This window comes from Amphiprion ocellaris, chromosome 22, assembly GCF_022539595.1.
Source record: "Amphiprion ocellaris isolate individual 3 ecotype Okinawa chromosome 22, ASM2253959v1, whole genome shotgun sequence".
Taxonomy (NCBI): domain Eukaryota; kingdom Metazoa; phylum Chordata; class Actinopteri; family Pomacentridae; genus Amphiprion; species Amphiprion ocellaris.
This window is the reverse complement of record NC_072787.1, coordinates 21,657,284-21,675,768: the sequence shown is the minus strand read 5'-3', so window position 1 is coordinate 21,675,768 and position 18,485 is coordinate 21,657,284. Positions and strand designations below refer to the sequence as shown.

General features: G+C 39.3%; 2 protein-coding genes across 2 annotated transcripts; one reads left to right on the top strand and one right to left on the bottom strand.

Moving 5' to 3' along the window:
• Positions 1 to 1,490: 1,490 nt before the first annotated feature.
• Positions 1,491 to 7,755, bottom strand: LOC111569220 (carbonic anhydrase 1). The gene is made up of 7 exons (XM_023271240.3): positions 7,589 to 7,755; positions 7,113 to 7,310; positions 5,496 to 5,614; positions 4,623 to 4,715; positions 4,477 to 4,539; positions 4,232 to 4,387; positions 1,491 to 3,064 (listed from the first exon to the last, which is right to left on the bottom strand). Exons 1-7 carry the CDS (start codon positions 7,620 to 7,622, stop codon positions 2,945 to 2,947), a joined length of 783 nt encoding a protein of 260 aa, XP_023127008.1. The 5' UTR covers positions 7,623 to 7,755; the 3' UTR covers positions 1,491 to 2,944.
• A 2,112-nt stretch (positions 7,756 to 9,867) lies between these two features.
• rbis (ribosomal biogenesis factor) lies at positions 9,868 to 14,910 on the top strand. Its single transcript, XM_023271251.3, has 5 exons — positions 9,868 to 9,972; positions 12,206 to 12,570; positions 13,956 to 14,071; positions 14,177 to 14,293; positions 14,388 to 14,910. Exons 2-5 carry the CDS (start codon positions 12,228 to 12,230, stop codon positions 14,454 to 14,456), a joined length of 645 nt encoding a protein of 214 aa, XP_023127019.1. The 5' UTR covers positions 9,868 to 9,972; positions 12,206 to 12,227; the 3' UTR covers positions 14,457 to 14,910.
• Positions 14,911 to 18,485: the final 3,575 nt, after the last annotated feature.

Below are 18,485 nucleotides of genomic sequence, written 5' to 3'. Positions count from 1 at the left end.
CAGGTTTTTTTCCACCTCGCTATCTCAAAGTCTGCACTTCAAAGATTTTGCACATTTATCAGTTAGGTAGCAGCTCTGGATCAACAGAAAAATACATTTTCCCCAATGTTGAAGGTTCAGTTAGGCAGCCAGTTTTTTACAAGTTCCTAAAAAATCCCAGTAAGTGGAGGTACTGTTTATAAAATACAGCAGAAAATTATGGAAAATGCAATGCATATTTAATAAAGTCAAAATGTCAAAAAAACATGTATGTCAAAATTACATATTTTAAAGTTTTTGTCCTATGAAATGCCTCCTTCAGAATGTGTGAATCCACAAATTCCCCACATTTCTGTCACCATCCAGCAGCAGCTTACCTACAACTCTGCTGAAATACTGCAAAACTACTCTACACCACACATTAGCAAGTTCATTCTAAAGAATAAAAATGAAATCCCCACCCTGCAAGTTGGCTATCTGTCTGAATTCAGGCTTTTAAGACTGTTGGTACATTGCAATTTCAAGGCATAAATGCTCAACTGTGGTGTTGGCTGTGCTTCTGTGCATGAAGTGCATATAAAAACACCACATGAAGTTGCTAACAAGGTAAAATAATTGAACTTCAACATGTTTATTAGTGAGCGTCAAAGGTTTGATTATATATGGACATTAGCCGGTCTAGCTGTTACTCAATCTTCCAGTCTTTATCCTAAGCTAAGCTAGCAGACAAACTTAGTGTGTCATTGACCTTTTGACCTGACTCTTCTCAAGAAAGGGACTTTGAATAACACTTCAAACAACCCCTTCAGCAACGGATCACAGCACTCCATCCAGCCCTTCATATTGCACACTCACACCTTCAGACTCCGCTGTGGCTATTTCCACTCATAAATATGTGCGAAGGTACAGAGGACATTTGATAAAAATCTCTTATTTTGCTGATAATGACATTAGTGACTTTCCAAGTGCGTGCGTAAGTGGAGTTAGAGCTTTAATCTATCTTTGGGTTAAAGATACATTCCCCCACCCTTGATATTAACTGTAATCTCACCAGCCTACAGTTCAACTCAATGCAGACCTAAAGTAGAATTAAAGGCAAATCAGGTGGTTTCAAAGCTGTTTCTTTAACAAATCACCTAATTTGTTGAATTATTTAGCAGAAAAAAAGATATAGCCACAATACGCATGTTTTAATATTAAGTTTCACAACCTGTAAACTCATAAAATACATATTAAAGCGACTCTAAACTGAAAATATTCCGAAATGGCATGCATAATTTAGTTGTTAGCAGATTAGTTTTTGCATTTCACATGTGATTGAGTAACACTGATTCTGGTTGGAGTCACTCAGAGGAATCTACCAGAACAGCTGACTGCCTGCATGCCAGGAATGACTTTAGCCTGACAGATTTACAAAATATATAGAGCTCAGAACAGCAGTTATGACAGTAACACATCATAACAGACTGATCTGCATCAAACAAAATCAAACACAGACAACAGGAGGCATATTTTAGTCATAAAATAGATTTATTTAACTAGTAAAACGTCCACTTCCAAAATAGAATGACAACAACACATACTCCTGGGACGGCCCTAATAATGATTGGCATAAGGCGATTTTTTTTTGTCATTATTCTGAAATACAATCTGTCTGGAAACATCTCTTTAGTCAGAAATGCATACAGAGGCCTTAAGGACCTCACATGGTCTTCTGTTAATTATTCACCCATGCAGGGTCTGACACCACAATGACACTATAATCTTGTCTGTTGGCAGGTTTCTTTTCTTCCACTGGCTTCCCTGGCAGGGTCTGTTTCTTCCTTGGCTTTGTGCATTAGCCACAATGGCATCACTCACAAAAATGACTGTGCGTTTTTAAGCATTAGCACTCGACACACTGAAGTTTAAAAAAAAAAAAAAAAAAAAAAAGCACATGAAGGGCTTTTTCTCAATTCAAAAGGGAGGATGATTCTTCCCTGTTGCTATAATATCAGGGCTTCAAGAGCAGGAAGAGGTTTTGGTTAGAAAAACATAATTCAGGAATCACTTAAGACTTATTTTTGCATAAGCTTTCAGGCTAAAAAAAAAAGACATAATCCATAATAATAATAATAATAATAGTAATAATAATAAAAACACGATTTGGGATGACGAACACAGTGAGTAATTTGAGAGAAATAAGTCTCATGGTGTTCAGCAGCTAGCATTAGCAGTCTGTCATCATGCATTGTGTTGCTGTTGTACAGCTCAGATCAATAAGCAGGTCAGTGCCTATAGGCATCGTGTCTGCATGCTACTGAGTGTGCAACGCTGTGCATGTGTGTGAGCCAGAGGGGGATTTTCTGAGTCAATCGGTTGTGATGGAGGCGGCTGCAGCGTTTCATTAAGCTGCTGTGATGCAGAAGCTGGCAGTCGGTCAGAGATTACAGACAGACTGGCAGCAGGAGAGAGTCTTTTATTTGCACCTTGCCCTCCTCACAGATGGTGATATAGTTGCCTCCTGCAAATCGCTCGTGCATTCTGCTTCTTGCTAGCTCGAGAGCACCATTTTGACTATAACTCATCTTCATTTTTCATCCTCATGGTGGGCGACACATACACACACAAAAAACCCCACACTGGTCTCTAAGAACACTGATAGCAGAGGCAGAATCCTGGTAAATGTGTCGCAGCAACCGTGATGTGTTTGTCTTTAAAAAATAAATTACAACAGGGGTATCTTTGCTGGCTTGTTGCACACACAGAAACAGAGATGCAAGCGCTCCATCTCACGGTTTGACAGCCCAGCACTGAAAAAAGCAATGGGCCACGGGAATTTAATTTCTTCTACAAACTGGACGGAGAGAGATATGTGTGCTTTGTGGCTCACTGCAAGAGAGGTAACTCTGGGTGTCGCACTATTGGGAGGGGGGAAGGGAGGGAGAGGGCAACAGGGCAGAAAGGGCAAAAGGGGGGGGGGTTATTACTTGAAGGAAGCACGGACAGCGCGACCCTTGAGCGGCTGGGGAGGGCGGTAGTTGTCCACCATGCAGCATTCAGGTTCGCCCTCAGCAGAGAAAAGCAGGCTGCGGAATTTGGCCATCTGTGAAAAGGGAGAAGACGGCGGCAGCCTCAGTCATTCCTGCTGACCTCCCGTGACTGTCACTCACAAAACACATCACTGGCCCCACCGCTGAGTCACTTCATCCAAAACATATAAGCTGGTTGGAGGTAGTCTACCAGACCCCCTTGTTTCCATTCTTCATGCTAAGCTAAGCTAACAGGTTGCTGGCATAAGCATCCATTTATCACACAGGAATTAAGGTGGAATTAATAAAGTCATCTTTTGGCGAGAAAGTGAAGCAATTGTATTCCCCAAAGTACAAAGCCACTCCATTAGGTCAGGGAGGCCATGACCAACAGGTCAGTGAGCAGAGGACAGTGTCGTATTCTCTGGATTTCTCATTAACCATTGCTAACGAGTCAGTTCACAGTAATTACACTGCTCCGGTCACATGAGTACACTGTACTATTGGGTGAAAATAATTCAGCGGGTAGGTTTCACAATTAGCTGATAAATAATCGTTACTCCTTTGTTATTATCTGCTGGACCAGCCTCATATAGCACTAAGTCTAAAGGTTATGTCCACATTTGTCACATGTTTACCCTTGAAATACCTGCTCACCGCCATGAAATAAACATTCGACCAAGCAGTGTTAATTTTCACATGGCCTGAATGCTGCAACCACAAGGACAAACCCAACTAGAGGCTGTTAGTTAAGATTAATGGGCGGTTAGAGGTTGAGTATCCATTCCAGTGGTAGCATTAAGTGTCATTATAGGAGTAAATACAAATGCAAGGAGGATTTTACCGCATTTGCTTAATTAAGTGTTTGAAAACACTCGTTGGAGCTACGTCTCTTCACTTGCGCATGTGTGGGGTGAATATTTCCTGTCGACTCTTAGACACTGACTGAAACACTGTGGTAAGATGACCTGTATGAGTGAACTCTTGCTTTCACTCATCCTCAAGGTTGGCTAGGTGACTTTTTTTTTTTTTTTTTGCATTTTGAAAGTGAAACACCCCGCTTGTATTGCGTTTCCTTCATCACAGAGGGTTCTTCTTCTCGTTTCAGCCGCGCACTTAATCTGAACAAATAAGCCCTTGATTCAGACAGAGAGGATTTGCAGATAGGGCTATTCTAGACTGTGGGCATAATGCCAGTCCTTCTGCTGCTGCGACTGAATGGGCTCTGTTTGCAGACGTACCTGCCCAGAGCTGACGCTGATTGGCTCCTTGCAGACGATCCAGGTAACGCTCTCCAGCAGAGGGGGTGTGGTCAGAGAGCCATCGTATGTCCAATAGTCAAGGGAACCGGGGAGCAGGGTGGCGGGGTCGAAGTTAGCAAAAGAGGTCTGCTTGCCCTGGAAAAAACACAAAAAATTAAAAACAGGCTAATAAAACATCTTGTCACAGGAGAATGTAATAAAATACGGTTGTCACAGAAACATACTTTGGCCCTGATGACGTCGAAGACATCAAGAACCTTCTGGAGGTTGGCATTTTCAGCACCAATCTGAAAAACAATAAGAAGCCATGTTAATTTTTAAGTCATATTTTGATTCATGTTGAATATATGCTCCATCTGTTACTGCTTACCTTCAGGAAAACTCCAACAACAGCGAGCCCGTCAGGCTGGCTAGCAGCTTCACCAAAGCTAGCATATTTGGTGTTCCAGTGCACCAGATGGAGCTAGAAATAAAAATAGAGGAACAAATTTGCTATGATCTACTTGCAAAATTATGGAAAACTTGTCATTTCAGGCCCTGCAATGGACTGGCAACCTGTCAGGGGTGTCAGCTGGGATGGACTCCAACCCCCCGTGACCCTAATGAGGATGAAGCGGTGTATAGATAATGGATGGAGGGATGGAATTTCTGGATTTTTAGTTCAATTATTTCTATTCAACAATAATATAAAGCAGGTGATAACGTCATTTGAAAGTGTTTTGTTTGAGAAATACAATGTTTTGCTTCAAGAAAGTAGGTACTAAAAACACAGTACTGCACGGTATTGACTTGATGCAACATTTTTTTAAATAAAAGGCATCATAAAAATTATATTCAGGGACAACCAAAACATATTTACCCTCGTTTGTAATTTTCTACACTAAATAACCTTATTGGTTGAGACAAAATTAAAGCAAAAATGCTACTTTTTCTGGCAAAACAACAAATAGCATGCACAAAAAGACAAAAGTTTTCTTTTTTTGTCAATTAGTAAACTGGCAAACCTAATAGGAAACAAAACTAGTTCTGTAACTGGTTCCATCTTTACTCAGAGAATTATAGAAGCCATTTTCTCCAGCCATTATGATTCAACCCAGCCATCCAGATTTAGATTTTGTTGAACAACCTGCAGTATCAGTCTTATTAAAAACTCTAATTTGCCTTTTCCTCTTCATTACTGTATTTCAACCTCATTCCGTCCTAAACTGTAGCTGTCTGAGTTTATATAATGACCCATCCCTACCTCAGCAGGGTATTTGGTCCCGGCCACAGTGTGCTCAGAGCCCTTATCATCAGAAGCTCCCCAGTGGAAATGGAACTGCTTGAGCCTGTAGATCCCAGAGATCGGTCCATCTGTCAGAGCTGCAGGAAAAAAACAAAAAAAAAGACACACATCCCATAAGTTCTGCTGCCAGCCATTTGATTATTGCTTTGACTGTGTCCTACTTGCAGGAAAATCTAAAATCTTCTTGAGCAGAAACTACAAAGACCTGGCCAACAGGATGAAGAAGATGCGATACGCTCATGTCACCGTGGCACACTGACTTCCTGCTACATGGAAGCAGACTCAGTTCCTGTTGTGTAAGCTTTGGCCAGACTGAGGGTTGCATTCAGTCCGAATAATGTTCAGGTATTGTTAACATCAAACCTCCTTTCAATGTTACATAATGTGTCTATTTGCAGCTTACAAAGTAGCAGATAATCCTGTATGTTGTTCTATTTCTGGTGCAATACTGACACACACACACACACAGACCTCTTAAAAGCAGGATATTTGTCTCTCAGTCGTCGGCCTCAAATGACAACAAGGAACGTGAGGTTGTGTGCACCTTAAAGGGATTGTTTTACATCACTAAAAAGGAAGCATTGATATTTTCCACAGCCCACACATGATGCTTGACATGTCCTGCAGACAGCTCCTTCTTTATTTAGAAGGGCAGGGTGGAAAAACAGTGCAGTGAACTAGGAAGGAAGAAAACTCATCTAGCTCTGGGCGAAGATGCTTTTGTGTTTTTTCATTTCGGTGTGTCCGGTAGAAAAATAATCCTGGTGGTTGTGTCGATTATGTAACCGCATTCTTCATTATCCTACATCGGATTGAGCTAGGGGACAATCAATCAACATATAGTCCAAAATCCACAAAATCCTTCAACGTAAAAGCAAAATAAATATTTTTTTCTTGTCTTTTTTGGTATTAAAATCTAATCTGAAAGGAAATACAAATGAACAAAACAGAGATTTAGTACAAAGGAATGGAATAAGTGTTTTTTCAACAAGGCACGTGAATAGTGAAGCAATGTATTTGCAGAGTAACCTTTGTTTTTTTTGTGCTTTTGACCTCGCTGCCAGCAGAAAAAAAGAGTTGGCGTGGGAAAGTTTACCAGGGGTTACATTACCAATTCAATTACGATCTGTGTGCTTTGTGCTTTTGGGCTGAATAGAACTCCTGCAGCCCATTCAATTAAAAAAACAACACTATTTATTAAAAAAATCTAATAAAAATCTGTGCGTCACTAAAGCTCTATAGGCGTCAATGCAACTGGGGCACATGACTCATGCATCTCTATTAATGTAAGCACAATATTAATGTGCTGCAGGTCTTAAGCTGGTGATGCATTAAAGCTGAATGCAGCGTTTTGCAGGCATCGTGTCGGTCCTCATCAGCACCTCTTTGTCTGGGAATCCAAGAATCTTAAAGCTGTATTTTGCAGCTGTAATTAATAATCCAGGAAAATAATATGATTTCCCCCCACACATTATGATAAAATATGAAAAAAACACCTTTCCAATCAGATTCTGTTGCAACCTGAAGCTCTTTACAAGCAGCAATGTATGCATGCAGTATTAATATCACACTAACTTGAGCTGTCGGTGTCATCTACGAAGGTCACTTGGAAGGAATGTCCGTTGTTGAGGATCTCCAGGCAGGTGGAGGGGTCGTACTTCAGCTTGAGCGGCTTCAGCCCCCCGTCGAAGGATGCATCCCCAGGTACGATGTCAATGGGAGACTGACGGGGTCCATTGGCAATGGGGAAGTTGTCACTCCATTTGTCGGGTCCTGGAAATTACACAACGATAATATTGTGATCAGTAGAATATTAGATTATGTTAATGTTTCATTGCGCATTTTGGCCATGTCTGTGTGCTTAAAACGCGCGTAAAAACCACCCACACGCGCAGGATAATCTTAATAAATAATAATAATAATAAAAAAATCTCTGCAGTGACCACAGAGTGCACTGTCCTTCCATTCATTCGGCACATCTCCCTGCTGTTTTTTTTTCCCTCTTTTTTAAATGTCACCCATATAACCGTGCGCGTAAATGAGTGTCTCACCGTTGTTCTCTGCGTATCCCCAACCGTGAGACATTGCTACAGTTTGGATCTATGAGTATGCCGAGCTGTAAATCCCCTAAAGCGAGTCGTTTCCCCCTAGTGCAGAGCAGCCAGTGTCGTCCACCTGACAGCTGCAGAGCTTATATAGGCTCCCCTGTGTGCGGCGTGTCTGTCAGGCTGGTGTTGGCCACATTATGTCCGCGCAGTGACCGGGAGGAGTTTAGATGCGCCGCAACGCTGCAACACTGAGGATCAATGAGGATCTCTCTCTCTCTCTCTCTCTCTCTCTCTCTCTCATTCACTCCCTATGTCTCTCTGTCTCAGTCTCTCTCTCTAAAGTCTCCATTGACAAGCAGTAAGACGCTGCGTATTCCTCGATCAACGTGCTGATGAGCGCGTTTTCACTTCAAGTGTCAGTAAGCCCAGTGTCAAACCGAAAGCTACTACATTATACAAACACCCGCCTTGTTAATGTGTACTATACTCATGCAAAAGCTAAAAAAAAAACCCCAACGAAAAAACATGCACACACAGTTATTGCATAACATCACTTGGCACAAGTGTTACAAGCTGATGAAGGTGTTGGATTCACTCTAACAGGGGCATTAAATAATTCACTGTATTTTTAGTGTAACAATCAAACTGTGCACAGCAATAGATGTCTGGCTTCAATATTTTAGCTCAGGATGTGTCTTCTTGCAAGATTGGAATCCACAAACAACAGAACCTATTGCATGGAAAGCATGTACATATAACAGAACAGGACAGGAGAGTTATCTGACTGCACACCTCAGCAAGGAACAAACTGAAGGCCTCTTTTGTGCACTATTTGTCTGTCAGTAATGCTCACATATGCAGGCAAGTAAATTAAAGGGAAAAGGCTGACATATCTTACACTTTACAGTCACAAATCATATTATAATACGTTTAAATGAGCAAAATTGGCATGAAAAAGATTTTAAAAGACACTTAAGTCAAAAAAATATGTCATGACAGTCCTTCAATTGTGTTAAGACAGAAAAAATAGTGGATTCAAAGCATTTCAGTCACAAATAACCTAATATGGTGGTGGCCAATGGTTCCATTCTCCCGTTTATGATTATGATCAGAATCCCATGTTTCTCACTACAGCAACTGTTGGATTGCATCCTAGTGGCAACTCCAGCTCACTGAGCAATGATACATTGAGGTTATTTAGAAAATCCTAGTCTGTAGTGAACACAGCTACAGTGGTGTTATAGTGCCACCTGCTGTCCTTCAGTGAGACTACAAGGCTGTTCAAAGAACACAATTCCTCCCTATGCAGCTTGAATGTGCAAACAATTCTGCCCAACACTCAGACACCAAATTAAATAAAATCATAATACAATTACGTGAATATTGCATAAAGACAATTTGAGGTGTTTTCATAAGGTAGAAATTTATTCATTATTTTAAACACTTCCTAGCTGTAATTTATTGAACAATTTACTACTATTTTATAGATTTCTCTCTTTTGGAGAATTACAGCTAAAAACTAGTGAAATTGCACTATTTTAACTGTATTTTTATTAATTTTTTTTACAGATACTTTCTTTAGTTTGAAAGAAAAAGGTAAATCATTTCCTTAAGTGTTATTTTACAGATTTTTCCTGTTTTTTTTAATTTTACAGATATCTAGTAAAATGTTAGAAAAAAGAAATAATTTACATGTTGACAAAAACAAAAACAAAACAGGCCTGACAGCATATAATGTCCACATCTAAAATAGGCATTTTTACTAATTTTATTCTTTGAAAATATGTAAGCATAAAATGACAGACTTATTGCATTTAAATCATTTAATTTTTTACACATATTTATCTTCACTTTCATTTTTTAGTTTTTGAACGTTACAGGTTTTTTATTTTATGTTTTTATTTATTTTTTAAATCCTATTTCAGAATTGCCACCTGACTTTCACTTAATTTCCGTTTTTACAGTGCAGTCACGTTACATATTGCCAAAATGTGTGAATTATGCCTTTATGAAGTCAGTATTGAACAAACTATCCTAACTGTTGTCTTTAGCAGGCCTTTCTGCTGTTGTTGCTACATGTATGTATTTTAAAATTATATTCTGAAGCCTCTAAAAGCCTCTGAAACGCCGAAACGTTTCCCCGTACAGGTGTCAGTTTGTTCCAGTGTGATGTCTTGCTTCTATTTTTGACAGGGGTAAAAGGTAACAGACAGAGACAACGTGTACACATCGTGTTTTTTAAATATTTTGTTTACCAGCTGAGACTTTTCACGCAGCCGCTTCGCAGACAGGTGGAAGTCAGCGGTCGTCGCACACGAATGACGTCAGAAAGAGGGCACGTTTGTTGTCGCACAGGAGCATTTCAACGCAGCTCTCCAGAATAAAAGGTCTGTAAATGTTTTATTTCTTGTCTTTTGGCTGTACTACTGTTTGTCTGTTTTGTGTAAACTAACACCACAGAGTATAGGTAGTGAATTTAATTCGAAAATGACAGTTTTGTATGTACGGTGAAGCAGGAAGGAAGCTCACAACAACATGTCGATGTTCGTGAGTTGTTTTAGCTAACGTTTAACCAGAGGAATGTGGAGAGGATTTTAATAGTGATTTAATCTGTTCTTGATATTTATTCACTTGTAAACGTAGAGGCCTTGTTGGCGCACTGGGGCTGTTATGCCAAAAACTGATTCTAGCTGCTAGTTAAAGTTATATTGTCCCGTTTATTTAGCTGCCTCTGTCAGCTATTTTGCAGGTTTCCTCATGGCTCGCCATAGTTTTACTTGCTCTGTTCCCTGGAATATAACAAATTCAGTCGTTTGTAGCAGATGAAATAACTAACTCTATATCAGATCGTCATTAGCCTTCTGCTCCACCGTCTCTGATTTGCTTGAAACTTTTCTTTCCTAAACTATCGACACTGAAAATGGTATCTGTGGAATTTTAGATTGATAAATCAATTACTTTCTGTGTTCGAAAATGAATTTTCTTTGTTATATTTCGCGATTTTGTGGCCAATCCCGGTCAAATCTGCTTAACTAGTTATTAAAGTTAAACGGAAACATTTATATTCCTATTTTTGTGACTAAGTATTTCATAATTGATATGTGCTTACAGATGGGACGTTTCATGATGGCCTCAACTTTTCATTCATATTTCAACTCACCCATAAGCAATGATTATTTAATCTGCTTGTCCAGTATTGCAGATTCTGCATCAATGGCAGGATGAGAAATAACAATGAAAACTTTTATCTTTAGTAGTTCTTGAGATATTGTCATTCAAACATAGCCTCAAATCCCAATGTGCAAAAAAAGAGAAAAAAACTGTGCTCAAAATGGGCCAGATATTTTTTATTCAAGAGTTTATCTCAGAAAGTATTAGACATATCAAGCAACATTTTAAAAGAGATCTTTATGCATATTTTATGCTATAAATATTTCTGTCAAATCTGGTCTGCAGAAATGAGAGAAGAAATTACCCTTTTAAAGGAACAATTCAGCCCTTGTAATGTATTTATCCATCTGACAAAAAGTGATTGCGGCCCTTACATCAACGAAATGTTATTAGTGTTTGCAAAACGTGATTTCATTTGTAAGAGTTATATTTTTAAGGGTATTTGCCATACGATAATTGAAAAAGTGACGATATCTTCATTTTAGAGGTAAAACCCTTCTATAAGTTATGATTTTACAGTGTACTTTCCAGCTGTGGACAATGATTTTAGATATACCACAGTTTAAACATATTGGCTGTAATCAGTAAATGTCATGCCTAATGATGCTATAAACTGCAAACATTTCTTTAGTTTGGCTATGAAAATATTCAATAAGATATCTTGCTATCACAGACAAAGTTATGCGTATTGCACATTGTGAGAAAAAAAGCAGCTACAGATGTACTTTTTCAAAACAACAAAGCAGAAAACATTAAAAATCAATCCCTCTCAGGTTGTCTTATTGCTGTCCTCATCCTTAAATGCAGCATGCTGGAAACAAATAACTTATTTTTATCTCTATATTTGTATAGGCTGTAGGCTAGCAATTTTATTTCAAGTAAAACACACATCAACTCTTGCATATATAAATTCTTGTCACTGCAGTAACTCCTGCTTCATTACGTTCATTTTACCAGGTGTTGATCTCAAGAGGAACCTATTACAGTTTAAGTTTCAGGCAGTGATTCTGCAATCAACACTGCAAGGAATTTTCCGTATCACTCATTACTGAGCTGCAGCTGCTATTATAATTATGACAACTAGTAGTAGTGCTTGTTTTATTGGTGCCACCACAATGGTGAAAAGGAACATAAAAAATGAGAAGAAAAACCTTTGGCATTGGCTACAGAAGTGAATCTGTATACACAAAGACTGCCACTGGCTTCTCACAGCAAAAAACTAAAATGCACTGCTGCATCTCCAAAACAAGTTATTTAATACAGTGACCATTTAGACTCATTGCTTGTAAAATGAACTGTTTCAAGCATTTTTTTGTTTACATTTTATAATTATGGCCTACAGCTCAGAAGTTGTTTTTTTTTCTACAGAACACGTCAAAGTTTCGGAATATTTAAATTTGAGTAAATTACTGTTTAAACAGTGTAAATTCCATGTATCTCTCGGTCTAGTTCAGTGCACGCCACTGCCATCATGGGGAGAGCTGCTGACTTGACAGCCGACCAGAAGAAGATCATCGAGACCCTCCACAAGGAGGGTCAGCCACACAGGGTCATCTCTAAAGAGGCCGGCTGTTCGCAGAGCTCCGTGTCGAAGCACATCAATGGAAAGTTGAGTGGAAGAGAGAAGTGTGGGAGGAAAAGATGCACGACCAACAGGGATGACCGCAGCCTCGAGAGGATTGTAAAGGAATGTCCGTTCAAGAACTTGGAAGAGCTACACAGACAGTGGATAGAGACTGGTGTCACTGCGTCAAGAGCCACAACACACAGACGGATTCAGGAAAAGGGCTACTACTGCCACTTTCATAATACAGGTGCATCTCAGAAAATCACAATTTCATGGAAAAAGTTCATTTTTCCCTGTAATTTAATTTGAAAATGTTGTAGTGCATCTCAGAAAATTAAAATATTGTGAAAAGTTGAATATTTTCCTTCAGTTTTTTGAGAATGAGAATATATTCTAGACTCACTACATGTTAAGTAAAATATTTCAAGCATTTTCGGATTTATTTTTGGAAATTATTGCCTCGAGCTCAATTTTTTTTAAAAGACATACTGGAATACTTCATTTTAAGTTGAAGTAAATTGCTATTCAAACAGTAGAAATACTGTGTTTACCTCGGTCTAGAGTAAAACACACAACTATCAAGACAGTTGAATTAAAAGTTGTACAGAAGAAAAAAAAAGTAAAAGTGTGGTAGGAAAAGATGCACAAACAACAAGGACTGTCAAGAAAAGTCCATTCAAAACTCGAGAAAGCTTCACAAAAAGTGGACTGGATTCAGTACAGCAAGACAAACCAAACACAGACGTCTTCAAGAAAAGGGCTACAGCTATTGCATTCCTCATATCAAGACACTGGATCTGGCTATGAAAGAACTGCACTGTTGCTTAGTGGTCCAAAGTCATCATTTCAGATGGAAGTAAATATTGCATTTTATTTCGCAATCAAGGTCCGCAAAAAAAGAGCAGAGAGGCTCAGAATCCAAGGTGTTTGAAGCCCAGTGTGTCACGTCAACTGATGGCGTCGGCTCACTCCGTTTATTAAGTCCATAATCAACGTAGCGTCTCCCAGAAGATTTTAGAGCGCTTCATGCTTCCATCTGCTAAGAAGCTTTATGTTGATGCCACTTTCCTTTTCTAGCAAGGTTTAGTACCTGCCAACGTGCCAAAACTACCACCAACTGCTTTGCTGACCATGGTATCACTGTGCTTGATCGGCCAGCCGACTCACCTGACCTGAACACCACCCAACCCCTCAAGAACATGCGACTCAAAACCACAGACAAGCTAAAGGCTGTTATCAAAGACACCTGGGCTTCAGTAACACTCGGCAGTGCTGCAGACCGATCACCTCCACGTGCCACCGCATTGATGCAGTATTTCAAGGAGCCTCAACCAAGTACTGAGTGTGTAAATGAACATACTTTTGAGAAGCTGGATATTTGGGTTGATTTTAGGAAATGTTCTCGCAATTCTAGAAACTTGATATCAGATTTTACTGAGCTATAAGCCATATTTAACAAAAATAAAACAAAAAAGGCTTGAAATATTTCACTGTATGTGTAGTGAATATATGAAATATATTTCATTTTTGAATTAAAATTCTGAAAAAACCCAAAATTTTACAACATTTATTTTTTGGGTTGAGTGTTTTTTTAGATGTTACTAATCACTTCTGTGCTTGTTCTCTCCCCAGGTGACATGGCAAAGAATAAACAAAAAGCAAAAAAACAGAAGAACGTCTTTCAAGTGGCAAGCAAACACTCGAAGAGCAAGAACAAAGCGAAGCCCGTCACAACAGCACTCAAACACGTAAGATCTCTTTCTCCCCTCCGAATTTTTGCACATGCATTATGTATTCCTGCCTTATATGCAGCACCTGTTGCACCCGCTATAGCATAATTTATGGCTTCACAGATCAAGGCAGGGAAAAAGGAGAAGGTGGAGAGCCTAAACCAAGTCTTCACCCAAGTCCAGAGGGATGTTACGAGCGTTTCCAAGTCTGTTGCTCCCAAACCAAAGAAACAAACTCAGGTAGAGAAGGAAATAATGCACAGTTATGACTCTTTATCATTAAGCGTTTGAACTTTCTTGATGTAATAATAATACATATGTTTTGGCTTGATAGGTTGCCAAAGAGCCACCAAAGGAAGCTGTAAATGTAGATAACGCTGCTCAGCTCTTCTCTCAGCTATAATGGACCACCAGCAAGGACAATCATGACACTTACTCTTCACATCTGTCACCATTTCATGTCAAAACGGAAACCACAAAAATCACAAGAAGCCGCAGTGTAATAGCTTGATGGTGAAACCCAATGTGTACCTCAGTATTTCTGTATATTTCATGCAGAAAAATCTAATAATTGACAGTCTTGCGTGCTGTCAATTGAATAGAATGGATAGAATATTTAGTATTTTTACTGATGGATATTCTGTTGTGTAAAAATGTTTGCTCCAACTAATGATTGTTTTCATCACTGATTAATCTGCTTCTTATTTTCTTTATTAATCAAGATATTTTTTGTTTATAAAATATGTAACGACTTGGAGAAATGGATGAAGTCTTTTTTTTTGGGGCTTTAAATCCAAGTCTGTCACTAATCATGAACTAAAGTATGCAGAAATGATTAAACGGTGAACAAATTAAAACTCTTGACAGTCCAGTATATTCTTCAAGTAACTGTTTTGCTTTTGTTACAACTCAGCTCTGAAGCTGCAACAAAACAGGGAGACAACAGGGTGGTGACTATGAAAAAAAACAAAAAAAAAAAAACGGTTTTATTGTAATGCAAAACCAAGCCAACAAGTAAACCTCCTGCCAGGAGCAGCGAGCGCAACAGGCTCCACCTGCCCACCTTCAGAACTACATTTTACTGGACATTCAGCTTTCCAGTGTCCTCTGCCTCTACAGTAGTTACAGGTGTTTTCCTGATTCCCCTGTGCCTGACTCCACACAAATCTGTCTGTTCCAGTCTTACCTGCTGACTGATATTTATTTTTACCACCGTCCTGAGCTCTGTAGTCACAAAGATGTGTCAGCACAGTCATTGGCCAGAGTCGCTGCTGTCTTCACCTTATGTTCACCTATATAGCCAGCAATGTGAGGAGGAACTGAGTTCTTAAACTGCTCCAGAATAATTAAGTCACACAGAACATCATATGCATGAACATTCAGTGAAAAACACCACCGATGGAAATGAGTCGTCAGCTCTCTGGCAAACTCCATGTAAGTCTGGCGACCAGACTTTTCCCAGGATGTGAATCTCTGCATGTAGGCCTCAGGTACCAACTCATATGTTTTTAGCACAGCAGTTTTGACAGAAGCATAGACCTGACTGTCTGCTATACTGAGGGCACAATAATAATGACTTACCACAGCTGTACAGTTACAGAATCCATAGAACAGAGACACAAACACCAGCATCACACCCTGGCGACAAACTTCCTCTGAGCAAATATACAAAATTAACTTACAAAGAGCTGCTTTTTAACTCCAGAAAACACTCACCACACATTGTCTCCCAACAACCAGTATGTGCAGACCTCCATTAAACACTGAACAGCCAGGCCACACCCAGCATCACTCCAGACAGCACCTGTCTTCATTCACAGAAATTACCAGTCTCTGTCCACGATGGTAATCACCCAGCAGAGCTACAAACACTTACACTGGTTCCCCTAATGTGTAGACGAGCCCCCATTTGTTACAACTGGGCTCTGAAGCTGCAACAAAACAGGGAGACAACAACAGGGTGGTGACTAAAAAAAAAAAAAAGGTTTTATTGTCATGCAAAACCAAGCCAACAAGGTGCACGAAAGACTATAAACCAAACCAAAACCAGGCTTCTGGAGCTCCAGAAGGAAGCAGCTCCTGTCAGAGAGAGACAGACACTGGAAGTGAGGGAGGTTTTATGCAGTTTGAACCACTTGATCCCAGGTGTGGCTCAATCAGCTGACGACCCTCAGCTTCTGAACAGAGACACCTGGTGTCCAGGTGGAGGGTCGTCACACTTTCATTATTAAACCTGATATGAGGTTTATTGTTGTTCATTATTTTGAAACTGCAACAACATTTTCAAATGAATTACACAATCAGGTCCATTGTGCCCTCTTTGAATTTTGTTTTGGGCGGCAGTTCAAGGTTTTCGCACCTTTCTTCATGACTTTGATGCTTCTGTTTTAGTGCAAATGAATCCACAAAGGAGATCATCGTGACTGTTGTTCATAAAGATGAAAATGTTTCACCTGAAGGAGTTTTGGTACCTATGGTCCTCATTTGAAATATGAAAAAGTAGCAGCTGCCATTGGTAAATACTGAGCTGAATTTCTGCAGAAATAGTGTTAGAACATACCAACACCCAGCCAAAAATACAATATGTAAGGGAAACAGGGTTTATTTTTTGTAGCATGCAGCTCATATGAGTGTATTTTGTGTTTTTTTCTGTGTTGTCAGGTGTTCTTGATCTTTCATCCTCCCCCTGTATGCACAAGCTCTGTTTCAGGGCTTCACACTGTCATTTCTATGAGAAGGGCACCTGAAGATGAAGTATAGATTTTTTTGGCTCCACCTGGGAGCCGCTATCAGTATGCTGCTGCTGCCGCATCCCGCTGGACGGGCTTGACATTGGAGGTCACGGGTGTACCAGTGTCCGGCTGATTGCTTGTCTCCATGGCGACCTCTGACAGAGTTAGCTGGTCAATAAATCCGGAGCAAGGTGAAAAGCATGAGTGAGACTGGTAAACAGCGCTGACATAAATAAGCCAACAGATGAGGCTGTCAAGGTGGAGATGACTTGACAGAAATGTTTGCCTGACTGATGGCTGTAATCCACTGCAGTGAAGACAGCTCATGTTGAGCAGAGGAGGTAGAAGGAGAAGCTTAAAGCTGCAGTAACAATGTTTTGGGCACATGGGGGCAGCAGAAACAACACTGATATATCAGCACTTTGAAAGCTGGTATGATGAGGGTTATTAGCAATCAGTTGCTTATTTGCGCATCCAGCAGACACACAGTAGCATTATTATTCATTTTGATTCATGTTTGTGGCCATTTAATCAATCTAAGTCTAACTTTTTACGTCCGTTTTTGGTCTTTCAGTACTTTTTGTCTCAGTTTTACAACAAAGCTTTGGACTGGATTGCACTGATCAAGGTTTAAATGTTTCAAAATGGCCAAATTTGGATTACCAGTGCTCTAAATGGGACTTCAAGCCAACTAGTGATGCAAAGAACAACATGGAATGAGGTCACTCCGGGTGTTTTTATTCGAACATGCACAGGAAAACAATACAAATATCAATGCCATTTTCAATTTCTTTTAACCAGTCTGACCATTAACAAATAAATACCAACAAAAATACACATTATTCTTTCAAATTATAGCAAATATACATTGACAATATGCGTTATCAACATATTTAAAATCATAAAAGGGGCTAAATCTCCAATAATTAACAAAATAAAAGCACTGTTCATTCGTGCATAGACCAACTTATTAAACTCTGCTTTTATAGGGCACAATAGCACAAGCATGTGTGATAATTTGTAATTAGTATAAAGTGATGAATGTCATTTTAAATACATATAGTTCTGTTTGACATTTATAGCTGTTCTTATAATAGGTAGTCCATCATCTACTGTATCTACTTGATCAATCTAACAGGAAAACAATTTCAAAATGTAAATAGATGTATACACAACCTTTCAAAAATTTGATGTCACCCAGGCAATTTCATGTTTTCCATGAAAACTCACACTTTTATTCATGTGCTAACATAACTGCACAAGGGTTTTCTAATCATCAATGAGCCTTTCAACACCATTAGCTAACACAATGTAGCATTAGAACACAGGAGTGATGGTTGCTGGAAATGTTCCTCTGTACCTCTATGGAGATATTCCATTAAATATCAGCTGTTTCCAGCTACAATAGTCATTTACCACATTAACAATGTCTAGACTGTATCTCTGATTAATAAAATGTTATCTTCATTGAAAAAAATGCATTTCTTTAAAAAATAATGACATTTCTAAGTGACCCCAAACTTTTAAACAGCAGTGTATGTATCACATGATAGAAATGATGTGTGATTTGACCAGATTCAGAGTTTTATTCCAATTTGCTCTTGAAATCCACATTTCTGCTGGGATCAGGATAATCCAGATTTCTCTGAATCACAGGTATCCCAATCCTGCTAAAAAGCTTTGAGCAACCCATTCTGCAG

Coding starts and splice junctions, on each gene's coding strand:
- LOC111569220 (XM_023271240.3), bottom strand. CDS start 7,622: ATGTCTCACGGTTGGGGATACGCAGAGAACAACG. Junction 5,615..7,112: donor AGATGACACCGACAGCTCAA/GTTAGTGTGATA, acceptor TTTTTCCTGCAG/CTCTGACAGATGGACCGATC. Junction 4,540..4,622: donor TTGTTGGAGTTTTCCTGAAG/GTAAGCAGTAAC, acceptor ATTGTTTTTCAG/ATTGGTGCTGAAAATGCCAA.
- rbis (XM_023271251.3), top strand. CDS start 12,228: ATGGGGAGAGCTGCTGACTTGACAGCCGACCAGAAGAAGATCATCGAG. Junction 14,072..14,176: donor TCACAACAGCACTCAAACAC/GTAAGATCTCTT, acceptor ATGGCTTCACAG/ATCAAGGCAGGGAAAAAGGA. Junction 14,294..14,387: donor AACCAAAGAAACAAACTCAG/GTAGAGAAGGAA, acceptor TTGGCTTGATAG/GTTGCCAAAGAGCCACCAAA.